The sequence below is a fragment of the Mus pahari genome, chromosome 15 (assembly GCF_900095145.1).
Source record: "Mus pahari chromosome 15, PAHARI_EIJ_v1.1, whole genome shotgun sequence".
Lineage (NCBI taxonomy): Eukaryota > Metazoa > Chordata > Mammalia > Rodentia > Muridae > Mus > Mus pahari.
The window spans coordinates 44185497-44203231 of NC_034604.1; the positions used below are offsets into that span (position 1 = coordinate 44185497).

The following is a 17735-nucleotide window of genomic DNA, read 5'->3' on the forward strand; positions in this document are numbered from 1 at the left end:
ATCCACACACAAGTGATCTCTCGCTTCGCAAAGTCAGGCTGCCTTTCCTAATGTAATCATCCCCCACTTTCCTCGAAAACGTGGTCTAATGGGTCACTGACCTACTTCCAGGTCACAGCCAGCTCCCTAGGTTACACTGCTTATCAGAGTGGTCATTCGCTTAGCCAGCAGGCCTTTGGAGCTTGAGGAGAAAAGCATGCAGGCTTCTTCTTTTCTTGACCAAAAGGTTTGACCATAAGGTGATCCCACAGCACGGGTGTGCATACTGAGGAGGAGGTGGGCTCCTCTGCCCTATATGCTTGCTGTGCACACGTAGGCTGCAAATTTCAGATATCAGCTTTAAACTACATCTTGAAAAATGCCATTTTAGTGCCCGTGGAGCTCAGTAAAACACTCTTTCCTTTTTTATATTTAAAGCTTCAATACATACCACCTTAGGGTCCAATTTCTTCAACAAATCTAAACTTCTGTTTTTCTGGATTTGCCTAATCTGTCTGCTGCTGAACTCCTGACTTTACATGTCACTCCCCACTCCCTGTAGCCATGTACCTGATGCTGTTTGGATTCACATATGCAGCAAAGTGCCAAGTATCTCAAATCTGCCATCTTTCTTCTATCTAGATACATTTTCTTTAAAAAAAGAAAAAAAAGAAAAAATATATAGCCAAAGTAATAAACTTTAAGCATTTAAGTATTCAGTATGTTTAAAACATAAAAGTTATTCTAAATGGTAAACACAAATTGATGTTTGGAAATATAAATAGTATCATTTGTCAGACTGTTCTTAAAGAGCAATCATAACACTCAAAGGATTTATAAAGTTTATTTCCAACATAAAAAATTATTATGAGATGATTTTTAACTCATTCCTTAAGAAACCATTAGACATTATGCTACTTTTTCAATAAATAATCAATTGATACTAGACATTTAGGTTATAAAAGACCAACTTATTTTTAAATGCAAATATAAGTCAGCAACTTAAGACAAACCTAAATTTTAATATCTTTCCATAACATGCTACATATCTGTTAGCATTCTAATTGGGACCAGCTAAGCTCTTAATGAGTATCTGATCTTGGCCAATAACAGACAAATGAGCATAAAAATAGTCAGAAACTGGTGTGTGTTCATGCCACACACAGAGGTATTTTTCAAAATCACTACTAAAATGAATGCTTGACTCTCCCTTCCACTGTTACCTTGGATTCAGGAAACCTTAGCAATTGTGAACAACAGTCAAAATGAAATATCTTGATCTTGCCAAAGTGTATGTTTAACTATAAATTGGCTATAAATATAGAATGTATAAATTGCTCTTATTCTATACAAAATATGAGTAAATATTCTCCAAATAAGGTGAGGAAATATATCTTCCACATTGAAAGTTGTTTCTCTTTTTTAAAAAAAATGTAAGTAGAGCTACTTATAGAAATACGTTTTTTAAATGATAGCTTTATTATAATTTACTTCAGTCATTTCCATGTAGAAACTTCATCAAAAACCTCTTACCACCAGTTAGCTTGTTCAGTGAACACTGAAAAACTGAAAGTTATGCACAGCATCTCCCATTTGAGGTTATTTCAAAATTAAATGGACTCCACAGGAATTCAGATGGTAATAGAAGATGTAAGTCGCATTAGCTGAGTCCGAGTACAACTGTAAACAGTAACGTTCCCCTGTTCCTTTTGTACTACTTAATGAAATAAACAGCCCTCTGTGTCACTTACTTCACACTTATAATTTCATTCACTAGGCTGAAATGTTAGTTTCACGGGGTATATTCCACCAGTGATCTACACCTATATATCTATAAACACTGCCGGGAACATGTTCCCAGACACAATTCTCCTCATTTTACAAACAACAGCTCCTTACTCTCAACTAATTATATTTTGAATAGATTCTTAAAAAAAAAAAAAAAAGTATTGGAAGCACTTGTTTAAAAGTAAATACACAAGCTAGATAGAGGTGGGGCATGCATTTCAGCCCAGAACTTGGGAGGCAGAAGCAGCCAGATCTCTGAGTTCAAGGCCAGCCTGGTCTACAGGCTACACAGAGAAACCTTATCTTGAAAAAAACAAAACAAAAACAGAAACAACAAAAATGAGAGGCAGCGTGAAACTGCTTTTCAAAGTCAATGGAAGTGAACCATAAGACGCTGTGGAGCAGACCTCGTCCTTCAGCACAAGAATGGGCCAACATTCCTTCTTCAGAACGAAAGCCTAAACTGAGGAAGATGTAACACAGTCTTGTCAGCCAGTAACAGGTAAACTAGCACCACAGGGAGAGACGTGCTAAATTTTAACACTGTTCATTAATAGCTCCATCTTCCTGAGTTTGCGTTTGTTCTTTGGCATTGGCTTGGGATACAATCCATTTTTCAGAAGATATTCCTTGCTGAGGCGAATCTGAGCACCGTGCTGAAGCTGGAAAGAACACAGAGCTTGAAGAGGGCGAAGCAGAGTCTGTTGAGAAAAAAGACACTAAAAATGTATTTTGTCAACTTGCATTCTATCTACATCTTTCTTTCAAATACAGACATTTATGTGACCTTTTTAATTATTTCTTTAACTGTGAAGAGCAATGGCTATTCTAACATTTCATACATATTTCTAAATTAACAGATTCTAATAAAAAGCTTTATATTGATTTTCTATACAGGCAACAGAGTCTGAATTAAGTTTTATACACTAATTTATTTAAATAAAATTGAAATTTGTCATTAAAATAATTTAATCTGTTAACAAGACGATTAAAGGAAACATTTAGCTATGAAGATGGACACATCAAATTAGTTGACTTTCAATCACAAGTTACTATATCTCACTGAAACAAACAATTCCAGGCTGGCAGCTAAGTTTTCCTCACAGTGGTCCACGGATGACATATTGGGGTCCAGAGTTATGTCACTCACTTGAAATACTGCAATTTTACACCCTGCCTAAAATCAAATTCCTGCAGAGCCAAGCATATACAACACTAACATGTGAACTGGATGTACATATAAGTTAATCTGGTGGTGAAGGCTGCCATACAACAGGAACACATGCTGTATATATTATGACCAAAAGCTAAAGCAAAATTATATAGTATTTTAAACATTTTTGGATCAGATTCTTTGGATGTAAGGCTTCTTATCAAAACCATTTAAGTAACAACAGCAAAGGTTTGGGTTGAAAAAAGCCATTAAAAAATCTTTTTTTTTTTTTTTTTTTGGTTTTTCGAGACAGGGTTTCTCTGTATAGCCCTTGTTACCCTGGAACTCACTCTGTAGACCAGGCTGGCATCGAACTCAGAAATCCACCTGCCTCTGCCTCCCAAGTGCTAGGATTAAAGGCCTGTGCCACCACTGCCCAGCAAGAATCATTTTTACGAAGGGATAAATTAATAGAAAAATTTCCAAGTATCTGTGTGAAAAAAAAAAAATCTCCCCACATATGCAAAATACATGGTAGAAGGGCTTTGCTTTACAACGAAGGGTAAAACACTACGGCAATCTCTGCTAATTTCTTCTCTATACCCATTGTTTTTATTCTTATTAACAGAACCCAAATTGCATTCATGATGGCACTGTGCCCATCTACTAATAAAACAATGAGTAATGACAGGTAAATAAAAGTCACATGGAATGGGGCTTTTAGAAGCACTCAAAGCCAACACATTTAGGCAGCATACTTTTTTTGCCCTCTTCTGTCAACAAAACAAAACAAACATGATTGCTAGAGGTGGGACCACTATCATGATTAGTCAGCAGTAATCATGAAGATTAAAACTAAACACAAAGGATGATGAACAGACAGAAGAAACGTGTCCTTTTGTGCTTATCTGTGTGTGTGATGTTTTTGCCTACATGTGTATCTATGCACCCATGGGGCAGAAAGATGTAATTAGATCCCCTGGGATTCCTGGGATTGAAGGTCAAGACAGTTATGAGCTGTTGTGTGGGTGCTGGAGATCAAAGGTAGGTCCTCTGGGAGAATATGCAGTGCTCTTAACTGCTTAATCATCGCTCCAACCCCCAAATCTGGGTTCTTGATGTCCTTTCCAGATACATTCATAACTCCAGACTGCCCACTTCAGCATGTTGTACATATAAAACAAGTTTTAACAAACTGACTTAACCACTGCCTCTATTTTTATATGGCATCACATAGTCCTATTGATACAAACCAACAAACACACACACAGATTATCTTAGTTTTTTTACTGCTGTGAACAGACACTATGACCAAGGCAACTCTTATAAGGACAACATTTAATTGGGGCTGCCTTACAGGATCAGAGATTCTGTCCATTATCTGAGCATGGCAGCATCCAGGCAGGCATGGTGCAGGAGGAGCTTAGAGTTCTACATCTTCATCTGAAGGCTACTAGGAGAACACTGGCTTCCAGGTCGCTAGGATGAGGGTCTTAAAGCTCACACCCACAACATGACAAAACCTATTCCAACAAGGCCACACCTCCCTGGATCAAGCATATTCTAACCTCCAACCACATTCCACCCCCTGGTCCCCATAGCCTTGCTATGAGTTTATGGAGGCCATACCTATCCATAGCAAAATGCAAAATACATTTAATCCAATTTCAAAATTTACCCTAGTCTATAGCACTCTCAACAATGTTAAAAGTCCCAAGTTCAAAGGCTCTTCTGAGATTCATGCAGTCTCAACTGTAATTCCATATAAAGTCAAAAATACTGGACCAAAGCAAGACAGAAAACCAGCTAGGCAAACTCGAAACTCGGACATGTCCAATGTCAAAGTCTTCTTCAATCTCTAACATCTTGGGGTAGCCAAGGCAACTACAACCTTCAACTTCACAGCTTCTTGTTCCAATATCTGGGATCTAATATCTTGTTCCACACATGATCTTCTGGGCTTTTCAAAATGACTTGGGTCAGATCTCCAGCTCTTCACTCTGTAGGCTCTGGTTGACTCCACTCCATTGCTGCTGCTATTTATGGTGATCATTCCATAGTACTGGCATCTCTAATTGGATGGAGTTTTTCACTGCAAATAGGCTTCACCAATAACCTCTTACAGGCTCCCTGTATGATGCCAAGCCTTAGCTTCTTTGCATGACCCCTTCAGTCTTAAGCCATCAACTCCACCTTCACCAATGGCCTTCCCTGGCCTCAGACAGTACCAAGCCTCGGTCGGCTGCTCTCACTGACCCCTTCATGCCTTCAAAACCAGTACCACGTGGTGACTCTTACACATTACCAAGTCCAACTGTACCACAAGGTACAACCTCGGCTATCTCTGGAACATAACTTCTTTGTCCTCTCAGAAAACACTTCCCAGAAGATTTCACCTCACTGATGCTGGTCTCTTCTTAATCACCACTAATTTCTTAACTCCAGCTAACCAGCATCACTTGTCCCCAGAGCCCTTCTATTCTTGCCAGTGTCATATAGCTGAAGCTGCAGAGTTCTTCTCTTTGCTGGGGCTGGAATACCCCCCCCCCCTTATTCTATTTACCAGTTTTCTGTTTTCCAACTCCTGCACTGCCTAAGCTTGGCTTCCTTGGAACTTGTTCTGTAGACTGACATTGAACTCAGAGTTCTGCATAGTTCTGTCTCCTGAAAGCTGGATTTAAAGGTATCTACCACCACACCTAGACTTAAGCTTTTCTTCACCTAGAACTTGCTCTGTTCTAGGCTGGCCTTGAACTCAGGGATCCTCTTATCTTTGTCTCCTGGGATTAAAGGTATGTAGGACCATGCCTGGACCTACACTTTTTCATGGCCACTATTCCTCAAGGTCTGAAACAAAGGCCTGTCTTCTAGCCTCAAGATCTGGATCACAAGTGTGCCCTCCATTTCTAGATTATAGTTTATTCCAGATTAAAAGTCCAAATGTAAACAATAACCAGGTAAGTACATATAACATGATATAACTATTTCTTGTTCATTTGCAAACATAAACAATAAGCTTAGTTGGGTGGGATCTTGCCTTGAGATCACTACTTTCTTTCTGTTTATCTCCTTAAACACAGGACTTGGTTCCATTTCACTTCCTGGTGCCCCTTTAATACTTAAACCATACATTTTGTATTTTTTCTATTTAGGCTTGCTATGCTTGATCAGAATGCTCTTCATGAGACTAAACCGGAGAACAAAATCTGTGCTGGGCTTTTTTGAGACTTCCTTTGTCTATGCAATCAATATAAATCTTTTTACCTTGGCTTCTGATAGATTCTTCAGACAATATCAAAAGGCAGCCACATTCTTCACCAAAGTACCACAAAAACAGTGACCACATGCTGAAATTCTTCTCTACTGAAACCTCTTAGACCAGATCTACACAGTTTAAATCAGCAACAATGTCTTCCATATTCCTACTAGGATAGCCCATTAAACCTCACTTAAAGCATTCCACTGCTTTCCAAAGTCCCAAATTCCACATTCTTCCAAACAAAAGCATGGTCAGGCCTATCACAGCAATACCCGACTCCTGGTACCAACATATGTCTTAGGGTTTTTCTGGTGTGAACACACACTATGACCAAGGCAACTATCATAAGGACAACATTTAATTCAGGCTGGCTCACAAGTTCAGAGGTTCTCAGTCCATTATCATCAAGACTGAAGCATGGCAGCATCCAGGCATGCATGGTGCAGGAGGTGCTGAGAGTTCTAGCCTCTAGAAGACTAGCTTCCAGGCCACTAGGAGGAGGGTCTTAAAGCCCATGCCCACAGTGACACACTTCCTCCAACAAGGCAACACCTACTACAACAGGGCCACACCTCCTAACAGTGCCACTCCCGGGACTAAACATATTCAAATCACTACACAAATATTTTGGACATCTCTACACAGCATTAGTGCATGCTTTACTATTGTAGAAAGCACATTAGGTATGTTTCTATTATTTCTTTCATAAGAAAGACAGGAAAGGAAGTAGAGAAATGTATGTATGTGACTTAACAGACAACCCAAAGTACATATTAGATGATAAAACACCATAGGTCTCTAGGAAACATGGATAAGACTACAAACAGAAGCAACTGAAAGTCTCTTCATCTTCTGACATTTATTAGGCTTTTCATAGAATAATGCTAATGTTCTTTATGGCCAAACACTTCCAACTTTGATATCCAAAGATAAGACTCTATCAAGTTTACTTAAATAATTGAAAGAACTAAACCAGATTCCCATTTCATCTCTGTGGTGGCCACTAACAATAAAGTCATCTTTTGTTTTGGTTAAACAAAATCAGTTTCCATTTTTCATCCCTTTAGAAGTTAGCCAAGATCATTATCCTATTTAATTTTTAATTGTCAACCTGGCACAGCCTAGAGTCATCTGAAAAGGGCCTCTCAACTGAAGCCGGGGGTTGTCTTGTTAACTGATATTAGAGGTGTCTACCCGCAGGGACACCATGGCTTGGGCAGATGATGCTGTGTGTGAGTCAGCAAAAAAGCATTCCTTTATGGTTTCCACTTCAAATTCCTACTTGAGTTTCTGTCCTGATTTCCCTCATGATGGACTGCAATCTTTAAGTTAAAATCAACTTTCCTTTCTATGTTGCTTTTGTTCAGAGTAATTTATTAGAGCAACATAAATCAAGTAGACTTAATTAATGAAATATGAGCTCAAGTGTTGTATGTCATCTTTGGGTGGAAGCATTCATTACAAATGAAGCAGAATTTACCATGTTTCTTAGCTCTTCTTTATTCAAGTGGAATGACTTTGAGGTAGTTTTCCATAAAACTGGGTCCCTAAGCAACTGCATGATCAGAGGCTCTCTGAGCACTCCCACTGGACAAGCAGCATGGGAAGAGACATAAAATTATACAATTTTAATTTACTGTAGCCTACATTGATGATACTATCACATACTAGTTATGTGCTTCAAGATAAGTAAATAAGGTCCACCTAATAAAGCTATTATCATAATAAACAATAAGATGACATACTGGACCCCAACAATTATAGTGTTGAAACCACTACTTGATGTTCAATAATTGATAGCACTTCTATATAAAGAAAAATTACCAGATTGGGTGAGAGTACATGAGAAAATCCTATTTATAAAACAAATTCGTTTCTAAGTGTTTACTTGGGGTAAATGAGTGTTATGTGAATCGTTTTGCCTGCATGTGTGTGGTCACAGCTTTCAAGGGGCCATTCTTAGCAATCACTGATGCTAGACAGAGCTAAGGACCTTAAATTTACATTCAGCTAAAAGCTCTTTTCACTTCTCTCTTTGACATTCTGTAGGGTAAAACTTCCCACATAAAAGAAGACCTTAAAATGAAAAAAAAAAAAAAAAAAAAAAAAAGCTGAAGGCCCCGTTGTAAATATTGTAGTAGACTAATAAAACTCATCAAGCTGTAATTTAAACTTCTATAGATCCAGTCAAATCTGAGGAACATAGAGAAGCAAAGGTGCTAGTGACAATACATCTCACTCAACGGTAAGGTAATTTTTTTTTCCAGTAATGGAGACTGAAAATATTAGGCAAGTTCTCTCTCACTGAGCTACATTCCAGGCTATGTAACCATGTTTATGTAAGTTTAAAAGGGAAACCAAGTACAGAGAGGAATAACGCCATCTGCCCCAGGGAGTCATGCTCTCAATAGGTGGGAAAGTCAATTCAACCCACTTCAAGCCAGTACTATGCTCCTTCCTGAAGGCACATTCCCACAGTCTCTCACTTCCTTCCTGTGCTTGGAAGTTGCTCTAGCATAAAGAATGGGTATGAACTAAAGACTGAAACTCAGAGTGTTACATCAAGTTTGTTAATTCTTAGAAGCCTGATGTGTATGGAATGAAGGTATACCATATTTTGCTGTTTTCCATGATCTCAAGGTTTTCCAGCAGAAATATACCATAGCTTTTCTCCCATGGAAGAAAGTAATACACCCTCTGTTGTAAAAGACAGTAATTGTGTTCCACAAAGTAATGTGCTACTTATTTTTTGTAACTAATTTTTGACAGATTGGCCTTAAGGTTTACTTTCCAAGAAAAGAGCTTATACTATAAATTGAGAGCAAATCTGTTTTCTATAATAAGTAACTTGAGATGTTTCATTACACGTGTCTCCCTTTAATTCTATGACCAATCATATTAGAATTACCCAAGTCATGAGTATGATTGTGAGACACTGTTCCTCTACTCCTGGCCACTGTGATTTGATTATCCCTGAAGGCTGAAGTAAACAGAATAAAGGTTCAAGGCCCTCACTGTTATTATTGAAGTTTATGTTCAATCCATCCATTAGGAGGAACATGTCCCATCCCATCACACATACGTTAGCCATTGCTTATTCTCAGATACTACTCTTAGGACCTAGTTATCCAAGACTTGTGTGGTCATGATAAGGATTCTTCTTTTAAGATATCATATTATAAACTATCAGAGCTAACTTAGCAGGAATTAATGTCAGCTCTTTGTTAACCATGAATGTTTCTGGTTTCATCAAGAAGAAAAAGTAGTGAACAAATGAAAATAAAGTAACACAGATGGGGGAAGGTGATGACAACAAAGAAAGGGACATGGCTGGGACATCCTGGTCATTCAAAAAGGACTGCTGTGTTATTCTCAAAGACTACATGGGGTAATTAAACTGTTTAGCTGAGACAGTCTATGCACACATCTAGAGAAAGCCTTGTATGAAACACAACTTCCATCAAAAGAAGACAGCCTCCAACTTGCAGTCTCCATAGCTCAGCGCCCGGGAAGGGCAAAGCACTCAACCTTGGCTCCATCACTCTTCAACTGGTCTGCTCCTGGAGATCTTTTTTGTTTGTTTTCTTCAAGATTAATGTCTCTGTGGCTTCCAGCTACTCTGCACTAGGTTGTATTCACTGCTGAAATTTTATTCATCAGTAAGGCACTGTCTCAGAACAGTAAAGGCACTCTACAATGAGAGAAAGAAGAGGCAAGAAGAATGCTGTATGCACAGGCATGCATGTATGTGCCTGTGGGGAGGCATTATCAACTCCATATGTTTACAGCTGTCATCCTCTTTTTTTGTCCTGAGTAAGAAATAATAGTTTACTTATTTTTTATTTATTTTATTTATTTATGATACTTTTATTTTAAATACAAAGGTTCTAATATGTCCCAAAAAGTTGAGATATTACTAATTTCACTGAAATGTTATTCTCTGCTGATGACTACTATATATACACACACACACACATATATATAATCATTAGAATTTCATGGGAATTAAATATAATGCTGATTATAGGTTAACTCCTTTTTATATTCTATGGCATTTCTATCCATATAAGTACCTATTTTATACTCTAAGCAAGTTTTAGAAAGTAAAGAGACTGTTAGCAGATCTCCTCAAATAAAATCAATACAAACAAGCAATGTTGCTGGAGAATGTCCTTTTAATTAAAAAGAAAAAAGTTGATCACTAAAGAATACAAACTACTAAAAGAAGTAGAGAATAGTAAAGGGAAGATCCAGCCCCAAGCACCTACTGAATGTGTGCTACTTAGCGCATTAAAGATGCTGTTTGCACAGCTTAGTGGAAATACTTAATGCAGTCTGGAATCTAAACCCACACAGGAAAATCCCAGAGGGGAAGAAGATTATGAAAGCCCATGAATATCTACTGCAGATATACTCCACTTGCCATTTGGCTTACACAATTTACAAGTTATACATATCTAAATTTTCTCGATAAAATCTAACCCTACTTTTAAAATCTATGACTTCCACATACCTCTTGTATGCAATCATTTTTCTCCAGGATGGAAAGAGCAACAGCAGCACACTCCAGGGTAGAAAGGCACCTGTTTGTTGGTTGCATCCGAATTACATACTGACTACAAACGCTAGTTTTTAACTGCACCTAAAACCAAAAGCAAAGTAAGAAGATCTCATTTTCATCTTACATTTAAAATGATGAAATCTGTATTTTAAATTCTGTTCACCTTCCTCCTAAGATTGCAACTTTAGAAATACTAAGCATATTGGTATCTTTGCACATATCTTTAGTTGTTACTATAAACAGCAGAAGAGTCTAGCTACAAAAAGATGTCTGAGAAAGAAGGCTACCCATAATACATTCAAATTTCTATATACCCTCCAGTAAGGACAGAATGAGTAGCACACATTTCACAAAAGAATAGCAAACAGGTACATGGGAAAGTGCCCAAATGACCCAATGAGTAGCTTGAAACGGGGAAAAAAATGACCATGAGACTAGGGATACAGCTCAGTGTCAGGCCCTTGCTAAGCATGCAGGAAACCCTCAACTCAACCTTGAGCACTGCCTTCCCCTTATTTCCCCCTCAAAAAACTAACATCATTATAGCCAAATACAGAGGCCCACAGACAGACAATATACAGAGAGCATGAGAAACCTTGGAACACTCAGTCCTAAAGGACACGTCTCCAACAAATCCCTCCCCTCGGAGGTCAGGGAACCTGTGGAAGGGGAGGCAGGAAGAGTGTAAGAGCCAGTGGGGTGGAGGACAGCAAGGAACTGAGGCCTTGTAAATCTACAGGATGAATAACGCACACATGAACTCACAGACTGAGGTAGCATGCAGAGCATCTGCATGGGTCTGAACCAGTTAGGTTCCTAGCGCTAAAAGGAGCTGACACATGCCTCCACCATTAACCCAGAAGTTATCTCCAAATGATAACCATTTGTAAATGAAAGTTTAATTTTCTCCAAGGGAGTCTTCTGGGGAGAAAACTACTCGCAGGTTGCCTGCCCAGTAGATGGTCAACAGAAAATGAACTCTATGGCATCTTTGGAGGTTAGCTGGCTCATACTGTGTTAAGGCCTTTGTTTTTTCTGTTGTTGTTGTTGTTCTTGTTTTTAAATCTTGTTTTTTTATATTTTCTTTTTACCCTACAGGTTCTTTTATAAAATGAAACCTATTATGGTTTTCATTTTAGTGTTTTTATGGAATTCCTGAGTGTGTGAATGAGTGTGTCTCTGAATCTAAATCTGTTTCTTGTCTCTTCTCACTCTTTTCCTTGTGTTTGTTTTGTCCTATTCCAATACGTTAGTTTTTGTTTTATTTTATTTTGTTATATCCCTTAGAAGTCTATTTGTTTTCTAATGAGAGATACCAAGGGGACAGACCTGGATGGGAGAGAAGATGGGGAGGAACTAGGAGGAAAAGAGGGAGGGAAACCCTAATCAGTATATATTATGTATGTAAGAGGAAAAATCTATTTTAATAAAAGGAAAACATGAAAAAATGATTTTAAATGTAAAATAAAATAAAAACTGTAAACTTTTAGAAACATGGTACATATATACAATGAAATTTTATGTAAAAAAATGAAATTATGCCACTATTATACCAATATATCTTGCAGAAAGTTATTTTTAATCCGCCACAGGTTTTGTAGCTGGATTGGTGTTTACCTTTCTCCTTTGGTAGTGTGCAAAGTACCTTTCAATACCATGAATACTACTCTGTAGGTGTGAGCTCTCCATGTTCAATTAATTGTACAGGTGTTGTCTTCAGCAACAGGGCCCTGTCATCAGTTACTGGAGAGCAACCAATTGCCTTGGCAATAGCCTAAGTTGCTTGGTTCCCAGTAAGTTGTACTGGGAACTTCATGGTGACAAGAGCTGTCCAGTTGGCGTTCCATCTCCCCTGCTATTTGCTTATTTCATTTAGATAACCTTCATACATACATATACTTCCAGAAGCTTCTACTGCATTAAGTTTCCATACCGCCTCTCTGATGGCCCTTAGCTTTAGCTGTTCCTTCTTAGAGTCCCTCCCTCATCTCTTTCTTAGCTCCCCTTTCCTTTCTGATTCTCCCATCCCAGCATACCCTCCACATCCATCTAAAATTAATTATTCTATTTCCTCTTCCTAGGGAGATCTATCCTTCCCTCCCTCCCCAGTCCCTTGCCCTACACCTAACCTCTGCAGATTATAGTTTGCTTATCAAAGATGTAACAGCTAACACCAACATATAAGCAATGCATATCATATTTGTCCTTCTGGATGTGGGCTACCTCACTCAATGGGTTTTTCTAGCTCCAACCATTTGCCCACAAATTTTATGATTAACTTTGTAACCCCTGAATATATTCCACTGTGTGTAAATACACATTTTCTCTATCCATTTATCATGATGGGTATCTAATCTGTTTCTAATTTCTGGCTATAATGAATAGAGCAGCAATGAATATGGTTGAGCAGATGTCTCTGTAGTGTGATCAAGTGCTCTTTGGGTATGCACCCAAAAGTAGTGTGGCTAGATCTTGGGGTAGACAACTCCTAGTTTCTGAAGGAAGCAACCACACTGATTTATAGTGGCTATACACATTTGTACTCCTACCAGAAATGGATGAGCGTTTCCCTAACCCCGCATCCTCGCCAGCATGAGTTGGCATTTGTCTTATTGCTCTGGTTACTTGGATGGGTATAAGATGAAATCTCAAAGTAGTTTTGGTTTACATTTCTCAGTCATTTGTGTTTCCTCTTTTAAGAATTCTCTGTTTAGATCTGTACTCAATTTCTTGGTGTCCAGTTTTTTTAGTTCTTTTATATTTTGAGGATTAGCCTTATGTCAGATGTGCAATTGGTACAAAAGGAATAATATCTTCCCATTCCGTAGCCTACCACTTTGTCTGAACAGTGGGGTCCTTTACCATACAGAAGATTTTTAGTTTTGTGATGTTCCATTTATTGTTCTTAATGGCTGTGCCATCGGCATTCTGTTCAGAAAGTCTTGCTCTTATATTATTAAAGAACTAAAAGCTACATTTAAAGTTTTTTTTCTACCAACACAATCATTTTTATTGTGTTTTCTGAACAATCCATCTAAAAGTCCAGGTCAACTGCCTATATAATATCAGAAAACACAGAAAAATTATATTATAATGACCTTAAATTTCATTTGGGTCTAAACATGTATGGAAAATAGGAAATGACCAAGTATTTACTAGGAATATGAATATATGTATATATGTATGTATGTATGAATATATGTTTTTAAAAATAAAAAACAAAGATGTTTTTCATACCTAATTCTCAGTTTCTAGCTGATGCATTATAGGAAACTGAAGAGTGTTGTGTCCCAAGTGGTTATAAGGCTCACTTATAAAAATTCCCTTCTTAATTGCTAAGTTCCAAAAATGTCTTGCTTCCTTTGATAAACTTCTCAAAAACCACAGAATAGCCCTCTACTTGGGTATGAAGTAGGTCCCTTTGTATCCTTGGAAACTTTTAATCCAGGTATATGGTGTCTGAAAAGTCTTTCAGCAACAAGTGACTGCCACAATGCTAATAAAAAGTTAATATTGTTTACTTTCTGAAATAATATACTTCCCCCTTTCCTCTTTCTCACCCTGCCCCATGTATACCTTCCTTGTTCTCTTGTGTGTGGGTTTTCAAGGATGATCATTTAGTATTGGATAACCGTTTGGTGTGTTCTTTCTTGGGGAAGACTTTCTCTCCCTTTCTCCCACTCTCAGCATTCCATGGTTGCCTGCAGTTCTTTGTATAGGGTTGAGGCCATGTGATACTTTCCCCTATCCCTGTCCACTCTGGCAGGTCCACTGATGCCATCCTTATTCAGGTCATGTTTAGGCAGTCATTTGGGTGCAACTTCATGGGTGTCACTTCTAATATTCCTAGAAGAAACAATCTCTCAGCAAGTTCCCTGTTCCTCTGACTCCTACTATTTTTCCATTCCCGCTACTGCAATGATCCCTGGGTTGTATTTCTGACGTATCCATTAAGAGTAGGATACACAACTCTGCATTGTGTTCTGGTTTTCTGTAATGGTCTCCATCTGTTGCAAAGAAAAGTTTCCTGAATGACAGGTGAAAACTACACTTATTGTCAGTATAAGGACAAATATTTGGAGTATAGTTAGGGATCGTGCTGTTTTTGGAGGCGATGGTTATAGGTTCTCCTTCAAGATCCATGACTTTGTTAATGATAATTTAAATATACCCTTTTCTATCCTCAAAGTATTCATATCTCAAAAGCTTAACACACACTCATTCTTGACTATTTAGAATTTCTGAAATACATCTGGATCTGAATTTGAACCTAAGAAGAAACATTCCTTCACTGCCTTCAATCTAGGCCAGAAATATTGATCACTTTAAAACAGATGCCACAACACTGATGGGACATAAAATGGTCTAATTTTACCTCCCAGATTCAGTCTAATTTACCTCCCTTAGAAAATGGAAATGATAAATTTTTAATTTTTTCCATAAATTATAGAATATAACCTATCTGCTTTTGGTTCAATAAATTTTAAAAGAGTCACTTTCAAGTTGATTTGGGACATACATACTTAGTAAGAATAGCAAAAAGTAGCTAAGAGACAGTAAAAAGTACATGAAATTTCATGGTTTATATAGACTTCATTTGTACATGTACCTACATAAAGGTGTTGTGTGTGTGTGTGTGTGTGTGTGTGTGAGAGAGAGAGAGAGAGAGAGAGAGAGAGAGAGAGAGAGATGGTTTTGTGTATATTCCGAAAGAGAAATATATGGGCCACAAAAGCGAAATACCTTAAAGTATTGCATTTTATAACAAACAGCAATAAACTTAGGAAATGCAAAGGCTACATGAATTTTTATATAACAATTCTAACCAACAATGAAGTTTATTAGTAACTTCTAAAAGCAATGAAATATAATTTAGTGTCATCTTCCTTCTGATTTAGCTTATCTAAATTTCTCCCATTTATATTCAGGGTATTTCTCAAATTATATAAAAAAAAAATCCCAATTCTTTAAAAATAACTAGTAATATAGCAAGGTATTAGAAAGTCAAGTATTCTTCCCATCTGCTCATACTGTGCACTCCTCATCTTTTCATAAGCAGAAGCAGCTTTATTCACCATGCCCCATAACTGAGGTACATAATCACAGCAGCTGCCTAACTATGCCAAGCATGCCTGCCATGCAAACAGCTCCTTTTTCTGAATTAATTGTGTCCACTGGACCAATTTAATACAGCACTTCTCTAGGATGACCTTGCCAACTGTGACAGCTGTTGCATGGAAGTCTACAGTGCATGCACTGCTATGCACAGCCTCCTCTCATTGTGGATATGCAGAACATTCCTGAATAATGTACTCCAAGAATTTTACACAGTTAGAGGCTTATGCATCACCAAAAAAAAAAAAAATATGACTCTCTAAAGTTACAGTCACCGATTCAAAACAAACACCAACATCTCACATTAGTAGGCCCTTTCAGATATGACTGTAACTTACTACATACATGGAATCAGGCATGAGTACTTAATAAATATGTAAAATGAGACTGACAAAATGCTTACTAAGTAATAAATGACACTTGCTGCCAAGCCCAATAACTTGTGCTTGATCCCCAGGCCCCCAGGACATGGTAAAGGGAAGAAACCAACTTTTACAGGTTGTCCTCTTACCTCAACTACACCTAGTGACACATGTAGGCACACACACACATACACACACACACACACACTTACAAATTATCCACAAATTTTATATAAACAAAACCACAAAACAATCAAGCTCAGTACTAATAAAAATTCATTGTAATAATATAAACCATAAAAATGGAGCAAAATGGCCTTCACTAAAGTTAAAAACATGTTCTTCAAAACCAACATTAATAAATGCAAAACAAGGTGGAAACTGAAATAAATATTTGTAATACATAAATCTGACAAGGATATAGTTTGTGTATATATTTTAAAGTCATGCTTCTCAACAATAAAAACTGTCCCCCAAGTAGGAAAGGACAAATACTTGAAGAAATTCAAATGACAAACCTCAAAAAGATGTTTGGCATCACTGATCATAAGGGACACAAATGCAAATTATACCGCAATGAGGCACAAGCTACTACGGTTAGAATGGCTAAAACCAAAAACAAAGTTAAATAAGAGATAAAGTCTACTTGTAGATATTCAAATGAAAGCATGTGACCCGAAAGTGTTCAAAACACCCTCATTCATCCTGTCTGAGAAACATACTATCATACATTCCTTTTCTTACTTTGATCTCTTTTAACTAAATCCTCCATGACGACTTAAAAACAAGCTTGAGCCTATCTTATTTGGAGAAAGTAACAACCCCCCCCCACACACACACACACACTGTCTCACAATTCCACCAACTTCTACTCCTTTCCTTTTCTCTCCAATCTATTCCTATCAGCGTTCTCCATTAGCTCCTGTCGAACTGCCCCGTAAGCCAGACTGTCTAGTTTCCATCTCTGCCCTCCATTAAAACTTGTCTTACTAAAAGCAGTACTGCAGCAACTATCACAGCACTAAGCCTGTCCTCACTTTAACTGCTCTTCAACTGTAATGAAGCTCTACTGCCCTGCTGTCAAGACACCAGACTCCCTGGTTTCCCTCCTATCCATCAGGCCAACAGTCTCTTTTACAGTGTATGCTTCCCCTACAGTAAACACTCCAGTTTCTCAAGCCCCAATCTTAAATATATATTCGCTCATTCTCTCCTCCCTCCTCCCTCCTCCCCCTTCTCTTCTCTCTCTTCTCTCTCCCTCTTCTCCCCATCCTTTTTTCTCTCTCCCAAGAGCTGAGCTGAGGGTTGAAGGCAGGGTTTTGTGCTTGCTAGGCAAGTGCTCTACCACTAAGCTAAAACCCCAACCCACTCCCTCTCTCTCTTTATTTTAATCTATGTTCTCATTCTAGATAATAATATTCTTTTTTTTTTTTTTTTTTTTTTTTTTGGTATTTTCGAGACAGGGTTTCTCTGTATAGCTCTGGCTGTCCTGGAACTCACTTTGTAGACCAGGCTGGC

General features: G+C 37.9%; 1 protein-coding gene across 2 annotated transcripts in view; it reads right to left on the reverse strand.

Annotated features, from left to right (window-relative positions):
- Nucleotides 1-416: 416 nt before the first annotated feature.
- Dtwd2 (DTW domain containing 2) overlaps nucleotides 417-17735 on the reverse strand; it is a 54021-nt gene continuing 36702 nt past the window's right edge. For both annotated transcript variants that reach the window (XM_021214889.1, XM_021214887.1), the window contains 2 exons: nucleotides 10693-10821; nucleotides 417-2468 (listed from right to left, as the gene is read on the reverse strand). In XM_021214889.1, coding sequence (XP_021070548.1) covers nucleotides 2298-2468; nucleotides 10693-10821 — 300 coding nt within the window. In that variant the 3' untranslated portion in view covers nucleotides 417-2297. The remainder of the gene's footprint in view (nucleotides 2469-10692; nucleotides 10822-17735) is intronic.